The sequence below is a fragment of the Puma concolor genome, chromosome B3 (genome assembly GCF_028749965.1).
Source record: "Puma concolor isolate L17-30 chromosome B3, mPumCon1.1.hap2, whole genome shotgun sequence".
Taxonomy (NCBI): Eukaryota; Metazoa; Chordata; class Mammalia; order Carnivora; family Felidae; genus Puma; species Puma concolor.
The window spans coordinates 25561912-25577277 of NC_141672.1; the positions used below are offsets into that span (position 1 = coordinate 25561912).

The 15366-nt window shown below is 45.1% G+C and overlaps 1 protein-coding gene across 34 annotated transcripts in view; it reads right to left on the reverse strand.

Moving 5' to 3' along the window:
* NRXN3 (neurexin 3) overlaps window positions 1-15366 on the reverse strand; it is a 1579173-nt gene that overhangs the window by 1469736 nt on the left and 94071 nt on the right. For 28 of the 34 annotated variants that reach the window (XR_015252137.1, XR_015252136.1, XM_086709140.1 and 25 more), the window contains exon 3: window positions 7714-7731. The exons of the other annotated variants lie outside the window; for them this stretch is intronic. Coding sequence is in view for 26 of the 28 variants with exons in the window: in XM_086709140.1 (XP_086565266.1) it covers window positions 7714-7731 (18 nt within the window). In the remaining 2 variants the exon portion in view is untranslated. The remainder of the gene's footprint in view (window positions 1-7713; window positions 7732-15366) is intronic. 34 annotated transcript variants of the gene reach the window in all.

Here is a 15366-nt window from a genome sequence, read left to right on the forward strand (position 1 = left end):
TATTGGCACTGTTTCAGGCCCAGAGCATAGAAATAGTGAACAGGGGTGCACCTTTGTGGAATGTACATTCTGGTGAAACTTATGATGCCATGAGGCCTCTCCAGGGCCACACACACCAGCGTTTGCATCCTGCTCTGCCACTTTTTTCTGGCTGGAACTGGTCAGTTAACATCTCTGAGCCTCAGTTTGTTCATGGGTAAAATGGGCCTAATAACAAAATCTATTTCCTGAGGATGTCAAAAAAACTAAATGATGTGTGCAAAAACTTAGGTTTTTAGTGCCTGGCTCATAATACAAGCTCAGGTGTTTTTCCTAAGAAATAAGGGAGAAAAGCAAATGTGCCCAAAAGAATAGGAAAGAAAAGACAAAATACTGTACAGGTACCACTGATGTTGGGAACTGTTGAGTCTTTGGTAACCAAGAAGGCAGTTTCCTGATTGCTGTTCCCCAAGGTATGTCAGTTGGAGGCTGGATCCTAGATCCTCAGAATGAAAGAAGCCTGAGAGGCCATCTGATTTAACCCCTCCACACTAAAGAAAAGAGAGGTTGCATGACTTACCCAAGGTCACACAACCCCCAGGGAAAGTAGCAGAGCCAGAAGGAGGCAGAATGAGAGCAGAAATCCCAGATATGTGTTTAAATCCTGGTGCCTACCGTACCTGCTTCTGACCTTGGGCAAAGGATGTAACATCTTGATGGGTGCCTGGCATACAGTTGAACCTCTGAAAAGTATCGGTCCCTTCGTTCCCCCTCAGTGGGATTCCTCAGCCTTGCTTCACAGCAGTGGTGGCCAGGATCTACGTTTGAGGGACCTCTTCACTGAAGGCATAAAGATCAGGACGGATGGGAGAAAATTTGTGACAAGGGGGAGCATAGCAGGTGTCTTTCGAGGGGCTCTCCAGCACAAGACTGGTGGCATGCCTGTGAATAGTTTGGAAGACCAAACAGACCAAAGAACATCTTTTGTTTTAAACCCTCTGAGCCTGGGGCGCCTGGGTGGCGCAGTCGGTTAAGCGTCCGACTTCAGCCAGGTCACGATCTCGCGGTCCGTGAGTTTGAGCCCCGCGTCGGGCTCTGGGCTGATGGCTCAGAGCCTGGAGCCTGTTTCCGATTCTGTGTCTCCCTCTCTCTCTGCCCCTCTCCCATTCATGCTCTGTCTCTCTCTGTCCCAAAAATAAATAAACGTTGAAAAAAAAAAATTTAATAAAAAAAAAATAAATAAAAAAAAAAAAAAATAAACCCTCTGAGCCCAAGTGTCTTCATCTGTGAAATGAAAACATGTGGAAAGGATCAAATGAGAGAACTTACAATACTGGCTAATTTATACATGGTTTACCATGTGCCAGGCACTGCTCTAAAGACTTGACATGCATGAGCTCACTTACACAACAGCCCCTGTTGGTGAAGGTACTTCCTGTCCCCATTTCACAGATGAGGCAAGTAGGGCCCACAAAGGGAAGGTAACTTGAACAGGTCCTACTGTTCATACGGAGAGAAAGCTAGGATGTCAACCCAGGCATCTAGCTCCAAGTCTATGCTCTAGACCGAGGGTGGCAAACTTTTTCTGTAAAGAGCCAGATGGTAAATTTTCCAGGCTTTACAGGACACACAGTCTCTGTCACAGCTACTCAACCCCGCCTTTGCAAAGCAGCCAGAGACAAAACAGAGACAATCAAGTGTGCCTGTGTTCCAATAAAACTTTATGAACACTGAAGTCTGAATTTCATAAAATGTGTGCATCACAAATTATTTCTGCTGCTTTCAACTATTTAAAAAGAGAAAAACCATCCATAGCCCAGAGGCCATATGAAAGCAGGCAGCAGGCTGGATTTGGCCCCTGAGCAGTTGTTCACGGAAACTTGTTCTATCCTGAGCTCCCCTGACTCACAGTATGTAAAGTCTTATATCGAAAGGGCCTGAACAGTGACAGGCACAGACTCAGTGGTCAGGAAGTGTTCATTCCCTTTCCCTTCCCTAATCCCATCCTCCCTCCCAACTCCTGTCAACCCAGAAAAATGGAAGAGACGAGGAACATGGCATTCGTGGCCCCAGAGGGGAGAAGCTGGACTCTTTAGGTCAGCACGTCTCAAGCGTTAATGTGTGTACATACACCTGGACATGTTGGTAAAAAAGCAGATTCTGACTCAGCAGGTCTGGGGCAAGGCCCGAGATTCTGCTTTTCTAACAAGCTCCTGCATGAAGCCGAGGCTGCGTTTCTGGGGGCTCTCCTCCGCGGAGCAACTTCTAGGGCAGACCCTCCGTGTCCATCACACGAGTCAGACACGTCGGCTCTGCGTCTGACTTTGGGTTCAGAGCAGTGTCCCTCCCAGAGACAGGGCTGGACTCCCCAGAGACAGGGCAGGGCTCAGGACAAATAATCAGGTCCCCTCTCCAAGGACAGCCTTGAGATGACTTAAACTGAAGGGGGAAGACACCGAGGGCAGAGATCAAGAGTGGGCAGAGGGAAGCTCAAGAGAAGGCCATCAGTTGCTTCGGGCAACAGCAGACCGGGCCTCCTGTGGGCCTCGGCAGACAGCAGCCCCTCCTCCTGCGCCTGCCAGGGCTCTGATGGACTGAAGCAAGAGGCCTATTTCCTCATCGGGCCTCTGAGTAACTAGGGCACTTGCACAAGGTCACAGTTATTCATTTAAATTCTAGCTCTAATCAGCAGGCGGTCTGAGAAATTATCCCTTCTGAGGAGAGAGACTGTCATTGGAGCACCATAAAGAGCCCCTCCTGGCTGGAGGGGAGGCACTGGGGGAGGGGAAGGGAGGGTTCGTACACCTAGAGGCCCCAGCACTGTTCCCTGCCTCCTAGATCCTTTCTCGCCTTCAAAGGGCTTGCTCTCCCCTTGGAGAGAGTTCTAGAACACATGGGAAAAAGGGAGAGAGCTAAGGGTATGATATGGTACTGGGCTGGGCCTGCCCACTCCTGCCCCCAGGCAGCACAGGGAGACCATTGACAAATCCCAGTATGCCAGAGGCATGGGATAAGTACCTGACAAGGGTCTCTTCCAGGCCACAAACTGGTTACCTGGCCTTGGAGATGTCCCTGCCACTCCCTGGGCCTCAGTTTCTTCCTTTGAAAAGTAAAATAGTTGTACTCTTTGGACAGGATGGCCTTTCAGCTCAAATATGGCTCAGGGACCCTACAGACTCACAATGCCCTGATACTTGTTCCCACACTCCCTGCTCAATAAATTTTTTGAGGCCCTACTATGTGCCATGCACTGCGCAGAGAGCTAAGAGTGCAGACACAGATAAGAGGCCCACAACTCTGCCTTGGAAATGCCAGGGTTTCAAAGAAAAAGAGCACACTCTTTGGAACCAGACAGATCTGAGATCCTTGTCTTGTCCTAGCAGCTGGAGATTCTGGGCAGTTACTGACCCTCCCTGAGGCTTTTCTCATCTGAAAGAGGACAGGGGAGGGTTGAGGTAAAGAGTTAAATCAGAGCTGAGTGTCCCTCACCTCCTTCAGGTCAGCACCCTACAAATGCCTGGTGCTACTTTATTTTTTTTTTAATTTTTTTTTAACATTTATTCATTTTTGAGACAGAGAGAGACAGAGCATGAAGGGGGGAAGGTCAGAGAGAGAGGGAGACACAGAATCTGAAAAGGCTCCAGGCTCTGAGCTGTCAGCACAGAGCCCGACGCGGGGCTCGAACTCACAGACCACGAGATCATGACCTGAGCTGAAGTCAGACGCCCAACCGACTGAGCCACCCAGGTGCCCCTGATGCTACTTTATTATCTGAAACCTCCCTCCTAGGGACTAGGAGGAGGGGCTGCGGATCTTCCCACACACAAGTCCAGTGAAGTACCTACCACCTGCCGCTTTTCTCCCGGGTGTTTCCAGGACAGTCTCTCCAAGCCCCAGCCCATCTCCTGAACCTTGAGAAAGGTGCTGCCTGCCAGGCCCCATTTCCAGCTGCGTCTTATACAGTAGTGTTACTGCTAACCAATAAATTACATGTAAAATTGTAAACATGTAAAATTAATCAATCGTCCCTCACAGTCTTCCAGCGGCCCCTGGGTAAACAGTTACATTAGCTCATAAAATCCCCAATTTGTCTTCCTGAGGGGAAGGGGGGAAAATCAGTGAACCACTAAAGGCTTCTTGTTTCAGAGCCACAGCACTGCTGGCTCCACACCGCCTGGCCAGGGGCTCGGAGAGGCAGGAGGCTGCCGCTGACCTCAGCCAGGGCCAGGCAGCCCAGGCTGCCTCCTGCTACGTCCTGGGCCACAAGGAAAGTTTCTGAACTAGTGATTTGTTTCAGGCTCAGAAACCACAAAAAAGCCGGGTCAGAGGTGGTTACAGGATTGGCTATCAGCTCTTGACCCTTCAAGGGCAGAACAAAGAGTGCAAGATTTGGAATCAAGCAGGAACCCTCTCTTGGCCCAGCTACTAGATGGCTGGGTGACCTCAACACAACATTTAACCTCCTGGCCGCAACTTCCTCCGCAAAAAAATGGGACTCAGCAGACACACCTTAGAGGGTCATTAGGAGAATAAGGTGATGCAATGCTCATTGCAATGGTGCTAAGCTGGACTAATTATAGTTGCTGTTAACTAAGGGAGGGTCACCCACCCCTCTGGAAAAACAGAAGCCTGTGTGTCCACTGCGCTTTACTCCCCCATGCTGTTTCATCCAGGACCAATAGATGTCTTTGTGAGAATTACAAAAAGGTGCCCCCTGGTCAGAGGCAGCCCCAGGATCATAGGCTTGGCAAGAGGAATGCAGGCTGGATATCAGCCCCACTTACTCCCTCAGCTGGGACCCTCTGGACAGGACACAACACACACAAGCCAAAGTGGGAACCATGGGTCACCTCTCTGCCAGGAACCAGGATGAGGAGGGGTTGAGCCAAGTGGCACTTTTCCAAACAAAATTGCAGGTGTTGAGCTTACTACCTCACCTCCTTGAGGTATTCCAGAAAATATCATCTGAACAGAGAGCGTATTCCTGACCACCCTCTATAAATTAGCAACCTAACTTTTAACATTTTTGTTTTTCTCCACAATGCTGATTGCCTACCCTCTGATACAATACATGTATATATTGTATATATAATATGTATATAGGTGTGCATATATATCCAATTCATTAGTTCATTGTCTTCCCTCAAGTAGAATAAAAGATCCATGAGGACAGGGATTGTCTTCTGTTTTGTTCACTGTTTTATCCCTAGTGCCTAGAACAGTGCCTGGCACATAATAGATTCTCAATAGATATTTGTTGAGTAAAATATTATTAATAGAAAATTAATTTAATGGTATCTTCTTAGGAAATGCTGTCCTGTGCTTCATTTCAACCACCACTTATTTTCAAAGGTGAGGTAGGGACAGAAAAAAAAAAGGGAAATCCCGTGTATTAGCTGGAGATAACTGTATTATTCTTTTTTGCTATGTAATATACCATATAGATCAATGGTGAGAAACCCTACTTAAGTCTGGGTGATTCTTTAAACAGGAAAGGAGGGAAGGAGGGAGGGAGGGAGGGAAGGAAGGAAGGAAGGAAAGAAGGAAGGAAGGAAGGAAGGGAGGGAGGGAGGGAGGGAGGGAGGGAGGGAGGGAGGAAGGAAGGAAGGAAGGAAGGAAGGAAGGAAGGAAGGAAGGAAGGAAGGAAAGAGGGAAGGAAGGATGGAAGGAAGGAAGGAAGGAAGGAAGGGAGGAAGGGGCATCTGGGTAGTTCAGTTGATTAAGCATCTGACTTCGACTCAGGTCATGATCTCATGGTTCGTAAATTTGAGCCCCACGTCAGGCTCTATGCTAATGGTTCAGAGCCTGGAGCCTCCTTCAGATTCTGTGTCTTCCTCTCTCTGCCCCTCCCCCCCTCCTCAAAAATAAACATTATTTTCACTCATATGTGGATCCTGAGAAACTTAACAGAAGACCATGGGGGAGTGGAGGGGAAAAAAAAGTTACAGAGAGGGAAGGAGGCAAACCATAAGAGACTCTGAGAACAAACTGAGGGTTGATGGGGGGTGGGGGAGAGGGGAAAGTGAGTGATGGGCATTGAGGAGGGCACCTGTTGGGATGAGCACTGGGTGTTATATGGAAACCAATTTGACAAAAATTATGTTTAATATAAAAATATTTTTTAAGAATGAAATACAGTAAGCCCTTGAACAACACAAGTTTGGACTTTTGTCAGTCCACTAATACATAAATTTGTTTTTCAATAAAAATAATATTATAAATATAAAAAAATTTTTAAATAAACATTAAAAAAATTAAAAATAAAAAAGAAAGAAAGAGAGAGAGAAGGGAAGGATAAATTCATTTGGAAAGAGGACTGCTAATAATGAAAACGTCACATTATCTCTAAGCAAAAAATCAATGATAGTCCCCTTAGGAAATGTTTACAAGACCTTCAGTTGCTGAGAATTTTCAGTGATGGAATTTTCAGTATGTTCCAATGGAAGGTGCCTGGGCTTTAGAGTCCCAAAGTCCTAAATTCAAATCCCAGTGCTACCACTGACAAGCCCTATGACCTTGGGCAAATGGCTTAACCTGTTGGGCTCTCAATTTCCATCATATTAAAATATAATTGTATTGATGTTATAAGAATTAAATGTTAAAATGACTAAACAAGAAAACACATGTGAAAATAGCAAAGAAAGATGATATTCCTTCTCATTTGGTAAGGTTAATTACTCCTCTTAACTCAAAATTCTATTCAGTTTAGAATGATCTCCAAATCATTCTAAGTCATCTCACACTTCTTATCCATATATGGTTGTAACCTCTTATACGAGCCTGTGTGTGTCTGTGTGTACATATATGTCTGTACACACAGACACACACACAATGCTTACAATTAGAACTCTGGATGAGTATGCATTTTAAAAAGAGAAATGCACAATTAGCATGAGAATCGTTCTTCCATTTGTTCATTGACAAAAACCATTCCTCTTCTTTATATTTTCGTTTTTTTTAAATACAGTGAACATTGGGGCGCCTGGGTGGCGCAGTCGGTTAAGCGTCCGACTTCAGCCAGGTCACGATCTCGCGGTCCGTGAGTTTGAGCCCCGCGTCGGGCTCTGGGCTGATGGCTCCCTCTCTCTCTGCCCCTCCCCCGTTCATGCTCTGTCTCTCTCTGTCCCAAAAATAAATAAACGTTGAAAAAAAAAAATTTTTAATAAATAAATAAATAAATAAATAAATACAGTGAACATGTATTAGTTACATAACCTTTTAAAAATTGCCAATTTCATTGTGGGGCAGGGGAAAGCCATTGCTTAGAATTCAAAGAAATAAGACTTCTTCTCTCATCACATATTTTCTATGCTAAGTATTCATATCTTCAACTTTCAACCACATGAAACTATAGAAGATAAGTAGATTTATGTATGACAAGGCAAAAATGCTCATTAAATTGGAGAGTTCATATCTTAAGAATATCTTTAAAAATATTTTCCAAAAATGCTCATTTTCCATTTCTTTGATTCACCCAGAAATTTTAATCAGAAGGAAGTGACTGTATAAGCATGGGAACCACATTCCTTTGGTTTTAAAATGGTTTTCAAAACCAACATGAACACATCAATTCAAGGCATTTCTTATTCTCAACCCAAATCAATGAAAATGCAATGTACTTAGATTTCTGTTCTGTTTAAGAGTCCCTAGAAAAAGGTCTCACTCAGAGTCAAACCATGCCCAATCTGTCAGAGGGGAAATTTCCACAGCAGCTGTACAAACACAGAAACTCACCTGGACCTTGACTGACATCTGTGGCAGCATTTTCAAAGAGGGAAAGGCAGAGGAGAGAAAGGGGGAGAAAAAGGAAGAAGAGTGTTAGAAACACACACACACACAGTGCAACGTGCCCTTGCATGACTATCATGTTCATGCAAGACCCCAAAGGTACTCAACCTCTGAGCACTTAGTTCTACCTTCACCCAAAAACCACCCATGCAAGCTGAGGGGCCAAGCTCCCTTTCCACTGTGCATGTAGCAAGAGAGGGGTGTTTCACATCTGTCCGGAAAGACATCATCCTGGAATCAGATAGGGCTCCAAAAAAGCCAAGCAGACTGGAATCCTGCAAGAATATTGGTTAAAATATTCTGGTTGATTTTTATACAACAACACCCAAGCAAATCCTCCTCGCCTCCAGATACAGAACACTGGACATGATGTCAAGCAAGTTTCCCCACAGAGAGAAAAATAATAATAAACCACTCCCTTGAGGAACAAAGAAAAAGAGGCATAATAATTAAGAGCAAGTTGCAGCATTATTTACCATATAGGACTGAAGGACAGAAGATAACAAAACATTTATAATCCCCTCCCTCCCTGATATACCCAGGGACCATCCTTTATCACAGACAGCAGCGTGTGTACATGAGATTGTATGTGAGTGGATCATTTGCCATACAAATTGAAATCCTGTCTCCCCTTTTAATTTTTCTCCTTGCTTTTCACCCCATCATTAATGACAGGAATTGCCATTTGAAATCACTTTTGACAACTACAAATAAACATCCAGCCCTAGGAAGGTTGACATTTGAATTAAGCCAATGAACTTTCAAAAAATGAAGAACGGTTCACTCCCATTGTCTTCATGAACACAATCTCCTCCTCCTACCCTCAAATGCAAGATAGAATTGTGCTGAGAAGCTAAGTCAAGAGTAGGCCAAAACTTTGTTAAAACCTCTAGACCCAACCTGAAAGGATATACCTGAGCTAAGAAGATGGAACAGGGGGCTTCTTCAAAAACCACTGGCCATCCAAGCAATCCTGGGTGACTCACTTAGAATCATTGAAAGGTAGACCTGGGATACCCACAGACATCATCTAGCTTAATTCATTTTTGGCTCAAATGGGGGATGAAAGAGGTTGAGAGACTCATGCAAGTTCACGCATTTAGTTTAGGTACAGAGACTAGATAAGACCCTAGACCTCTTGAATCCCACCCAGTCCAGCATTTATTCAACAGAAACCCAGGTCTCTCAAGGGCATATGGAACCCAAATTCAGTTTGTAGACTAAAGTGAACATCCTGAAGCCATGGGAGAGACCCTCCTAGCTAACCCATGAGTAAGTAATGGGTTATCCACTGCACCTCTAATTTGCTGCAATTAGTTTTGTAAAGCTTCAGCAAGTTCCTTAGGAACTGTAACTCTTGCCCCAGGAAAATGCAGGCATTGACCTAACAGAGCTGTGCCCCCCACATCCAGGAGAGGCAAACCCACAGCAACAGCTGAGCATTTCTTTAGCCCACACCCTGTATTCCCTAAAAGCTGTATCTGCCCAAAAAGACTTCTAGAGAGCTCTGAATCATTCCTCAGCCACACCCCCTTTCAGATTTTCTGGTGAGTTGCTAGATTCAGGGGTGGAGTGGAAGCAAGAAGTGGCAAAATAGAAGAGGTAAGAAGGGAAAACATTCTGTATAAATAACTAAGCAGGGCCATTAACCATGACTGATGGATTGCCTAGAAGAGTGGTCATTAAAATACCCCTTCATTAAACAGGATATCAAACTATTTACACGTGGTGGAGTTCAGTGGTGGGAGTGTCAACACCATTGTTCATGGAAACATGCTCTTTGGAGGTACCAACATGCAAGGGAGACAGGATACCTTGGAACCCCAAAGTTTCCCATTTCAACATTGTGTTTACAATCTTAAACTCTGGAGAGAGACAGGTTTGAGTTCAAATCCCTGCCTAGTGAATGGCCTTGGATCAATCACTGAACCTCTGAGTTGTTTTCCTCAGCTACACAATGGGAAGAGAACAAAACCTCCCTCATGGCAGTGTTAGGAGATTAAATACTTGTAAAACACTTAACTCAGTACAAGGCAAACTCTGCATAAATGTTAGCTGTGCTGATTGGTATCACTTTGAATTACCACAGACAGAATTACCAAAAAATGTTGACCAGATGGCTCCCTGGAAACACCAAGAGACCACAGGAATTAAGATGTGTGTGTGTGTGTGTGTGTGTGTGTGTGTGTGTGTGTGTGTGTGTGTGTGACTTTGGTTCAGTTCTTCTACTTGTCAATGAAGGCATGTGTTCCAGCCCTCCCCCACCTTGGGTCTTATTCCTCCCTTCTTGTCCTCAGTGGGAAGTGGGGCAAGGGAGGGTTAAGAGATAGTAGGAGAGCAGGTACAGGAGTCAAAACAAATGCTGTTCTTGTCTCTTTTGTTTTCCCTCCTGAATCCTTAATTGGCCTCAGTTCTAGTCATGAGCATAAAACATACAGCATCTCTTCTCGCCAAAGAGGGGCAAAAGACCACCAAGATAAGCTTCCTACAGTGAGGGGTAGGGTCCAGGTTCAGTTTTTAGCTGTGTCACTGAGCTGGAGGCAGTTCTGAACGTTGTGTCCAACTTGAGGAAGAGAGAGACACAGTGTCACCTGGCCCCTGTCCCAAGAAGCAGTAACCTGAATCTCCACATTCAATTCTGACCAACAGAATGAAATGGCAAAGGTTGATGGGGGTGTGGGGGAATCATCTGTTATATTGCCTGTCGATCCTTTACCCCTTCTTTCTTGTAACAAGTCGCAGTTATCTTCTGGGGAACTCCTTTCCCACCCTAAATCCATGTGGCTTGATAGAGATGACCCCCACCCCCACCTTAGCTCCAAGTGTAGCCATGTGACTCAGACCAAGTCACAGGAATTGACACAGAAAGGGAGATCCACAGCTTGATTGCCAGGTCTACAGGCTATGTAGACCTTGGGTCAGTTACTGAAACTTTCTGCGCTTCAGTTTTCTTATCTGTAAAATGGGGATGATAATAGTTCCTACCTCCTAGTGTGGTTGTGAGGAGCTTAGAACAGTACCTACGTTTAGAAAGCCTTCAATGTTAGCTAGTAATTTTATTACCTTCATATATGAGAAGACAAGGGTATTAAAAATCTCTCCTGTGGTCACAGAGCAAGGAAGGCTGACCTAGGATGCAGCTATGAGCATTTCTGATTCTATGCCTTGCTGCCATTCCACTTCCTAGGTGACCATCCCCAGAGCTCCCTCTGTCTGTGGTTGCTACTGGTCTGCAGCCTAGAGTCTATGTATGGGGAAGCAGCATTGGACCCCAGGACTGGTCAAAGAAAAGGTAAATACGTAAATGTGTGTATGTATATCAATTTTTTGTGGAAAAAAAGGGGAGCAAATTGCAGAAGAAAAGGCAGTTGACAAACAAATAAGATTGATCCAGGCATCCTCACCCATGCCGACACTTCCTCTGTTCCCCCCCACTGTTTTATTTTCTCACACTGCTGGGCCTGTAGTTTTCCAGAGCACCACTGCATTTAAATCTATATTCTATTTTCTCTCCTAGAAAATAGGTCAGACCCAAGACAGAGTTCACCAGGTGGGATCCCAAAAGATTTGGCTGGGCCTCGCCTCCAAGAGGCTGGCTGTGCAGCCCGCCCCACCCTCCCCAGAGCTCCTGTGTGTGTGTGTGTGTGTGTGTGTGTGTGTGTGTGTGTGTGTAAGTAGTGAGTGGGGGGATCTTGGACTCCTCCCTTGTGAAATGATCTAGACCAAATGAAGGGTGAGGCAGGAGAGCTCCCTCTGTAAACACAACAGGAGCAGATGAAGGGTCCCTCATTTTTCCCCCATGGTTAGAAGAACCAGATCTTCCCACACTACAGGAAAGTGTTTCCTTTTGAACTTCAAAATAACCATGCTGAGCATATGTACTTGTGGCTGAGGTTATTGTTGAATACACCATAAGTGTCTGCTGGATACTGAGTGAAGGGTGAACGCCCTAATTTACTTCTTCTCTGGTTGTGATGCTAAAGACAGTAGGTGAAGTGTGGCAATGGCAGCCAAATGTTTCCTCTCTGGGTTGCTCCCCCATCCCTGCTTTAAGCATGGCATTCCTAACAGAAATAGCCCCAGATTGGGCCAGAATTTGTTTTCATCAGGAATTTTTTCCATCAAGATCAGTGTGAGTGCCAGAGCTAGGGGGCCAGAAGAGAGAAGGTGCAAGGTTATGAGAGCCAGTCCTCAACCCCCTATCATAATAGAAGTAACTAACACTAATTGAGCAAGTCCTGCCTGCAGCCTATGCATGTGCTAAGCACTGGACTGAATGGTCTTTGTCAGGCATATATAAGGCCATTTCTCACTTTCTTCAGGTATCAGCTCAAATATTACTTCCTCAGGAAGGCCTTTCTTAACCACCTTCACTAACATGGGACCCTTCTCTGCCACTTACCCTGCTTTTCCTTTCTCATGGCACCAATCACTATCTGACATCACAGGATGGGTCTCTGCTTTTATTGTTTATATCCCCCTGGAAATATAAGCTTCATGAGAGCAGCACTGTCTCTCTCATTCATTGCTTGTATCCCCAGTGTGTAAGCTGGGTCTGGCCTACTATAGGTGACCAGCAATATGTATTGAATGGTTAATAAATCATCTTGATTAATATTGGTATCTCCATTTACAATTGAAAAGGGAGGCTCAGAGATGTTATGGCACATGCCTATGGACAGAGGGGCAGAGCTGCTATTAGACTCTGGGTCTGTCTTAATCCCCTCCTTAATTAAGAACAACTGTTTTCTCCTGTGCTGCCCTCATGATCAGGTGGGTTGTCCCCCTGTGGTAACAAAGATGGATCCTGTCAGCTCTAGAGAAAAGGGAACAGCCGATTTCCTGGTAATACTGGTAAAATTCCCTGGGAAGGCTCTCATTGGTTTAGCTTAGGTCACTTGTTCCTGAGCCAATTGCTGTGTCCAGCATCACATGTCACAGGGTAAGTGTGGTGATAAAATATAATGTCTATATATCCCTGGCACAAAACACTACTAACTCATAATAAAGCTCACATTTATCAAATATTCTGTGTGCGGGGCCCTGTGTGAAGTGCTTTATATACCTCATCTCATTTAATTCTCACCAAAACCCTAGCAGATAGGAACATTCTTCATCCTGTTTTACAGACAGGGAAACTAAGACCCAGAGAGGAGACTCTCTCATTATCAATATCTCTCATACTCAGAGTAGTTTATAAGGGTCAAGCTATATTTCTAAATAAAAGAGCAAACCAGGACAAGTACCATCTGACCCATCAAGCAACAAATCAGGGATAGGAATGTAGGGCATCTCACAGAAGTGAGAAAAAAAGCACAGCTCAGGGCAGAGGGAAGGGGTCAAATGCAATATGACCATAGGCCTGGTTAATTGGGGCCCGTGCCCTGGGTGATATGCTTTACAGGGAGGAGCATGCTCTGGCCCTCCTGTAGCTACATCTCAGCCCAGAATCTGAGGAGTCTACAGGGCCAACTAGATGTTCCCATTGGGAATCAGCAATTCCTGCCACTAAGCCCTTTGTAGAGTACAATCAGGTACTCAGAATTCCTTGCTCAAATTGCCCCAAATTCACATGGGTCTCTTCCTTGGGTCCATTCTCCCAAAAGCTGACCAGTCCACCAATGTGCATACTCTAGTGTCAAGAAATGGCCAAGGGAAAGCAATTTACAGGAGCTATGGACTTCTATAGGCTGGGGTGTCCACACAAATGTCCAGAAGGATCTCCGTGCTGCTGGAGGTAGAAAGAAGGGAGGCTGCCCATTGTCTCTCATGTACATTCTTGCCCCAGGCCCACAAGCATCAGATCAGGCCTTCAATTGAAGAGTACACCAGACTACAATGTTAGGAGAGGGAAGAAAAAAAAGGCAAGGACTGCATCTCCCCAATGGCCTCTCCTTTCATGCCCCTGGGGAGAGTGAGCACAAGGTTCTTCCCTCTACTTCAGGAACAAATACAGAAACGATCTCGTTAGTTGAGCTAAAGCAAACTTCCAGCAGCGAAGCGGCTGGGCTTCCTGTGTTCTGGGGCTCTTTCCAGCTTTCAGTGTTCGAGCTCTTCAAACACAGGAAGAGATGTCTCTCCACAAAAGGCCAGGTGGTATTAACTTCATCCTCAACACAGAACCTATTTATCTGCCTTCGTAGAAGACTGAGCCCCCTCCCCTCCCCAGTCCCACTCTCCTTGCTTTTGTTCTTTGGTGCTAATAACTCCAGCCTGTAAGATGGAGGGGAGAGATAGCTGCTGGGTCAAGTGCCAGCCAGCCAGGGAAGGCAGCAGCAGGGAGAGGAATGGGCTGCAAAGCAGAAAGGAACACGGATGGCACACCCCTGGGCTCAGTCAGTACTGTGCCCAAATACCTTAGGGGCTCTCACATACTTGTAGTGGCTCTGGCTTGAGGAACCAGAGTTTGACTGACAGTTGGAGGAAGAAGGAGTCTACTTGTTACACATGCAATCAAAGATCAGTGCAGACACCAGGGTTTCTGCTTTTGTTTTGTTAGTGTTTTAGGGAATTTGAGCACAGACATGGGGGTAAGGCAATCTGGGGTTTGAATCCTGACTTTACCGTTAGTTATTATAAATATTTTTGTCAAATTGCTTAGCCTTACCTTCTACTTTGTCCACATAAAAATAATGTCGGGGTAATCAGTTTGGTTAGAAGCATGTGTCAATTCTTAACAGTCACAACACTGTGCAAAATCATGCAGTAAAAACACAAGGCTAATGGGGAAAATGAAGTTGGGGCATGACACCCAGAAACCTCATCAGTGACCCATAATAGGAACCAGAATAGGAACCAGTTCTACATGTGTTAAATAATTAAGAAATATATAAATACTACCATCAGTAGAGCCCTTGAAAAAGACTTGAACTGTGCTCATGGAAACAGGAAGCTTGTGAGCTGTTGCCAAATAGTAAAAGGAGGATGCTCTGACACCGGACAGAGCTGTGACACCAGATGTGCAAGGGTGTGGCTCACAGCACACGTGCTAACTGAAGGAGCTTTTGAGGTGTGTGCATTTGTGTATTTCTACACAGCCTGGTTTGGCTTGCTGAAGTTTTCTGCCTTTACCTAGTGTTTCTTGTGGACAAAATTGTGCATAATCAAAGGCAAAAGCATTATGCCCAAATTGTTCCCTAATAGATCGATCACATTGGAACAAATTTGTATTTTCAAAATAAGCATTCTAGCAGAACTGACTGTACCTAATTTATGTGACTATTATAAGGGTCAAATGAGATGATCCATATAAAGGGCTTAGCACAAGGCCAGGCACAGAGTAAACATTCAATAAACACATTCTGAAGTTGTTATTAGGAATGTCTGTGCTGGCTTGTTGATATACGCCTTGTAAACTAAAAGTGCCAAGTTTAGCCTCTATCCAGATGTTTAAGCCTTGCAAACAAAAGTCATCCCTAGCTAAACAGTACTTCTCAGTATTAGGCCGTGAGGTTGGCACCTGCCACAGGCTCCCGCCTGATAAGTCTTTAGAAAAGTCCTCATAGCAGGTGGACACAGCCAGGAGACGGGGCCCAAAGGCTAACTTCCTAGGTAAAAGTGGATATTACCCTCCCCAAATGAGCATGACCCAACCAGGGA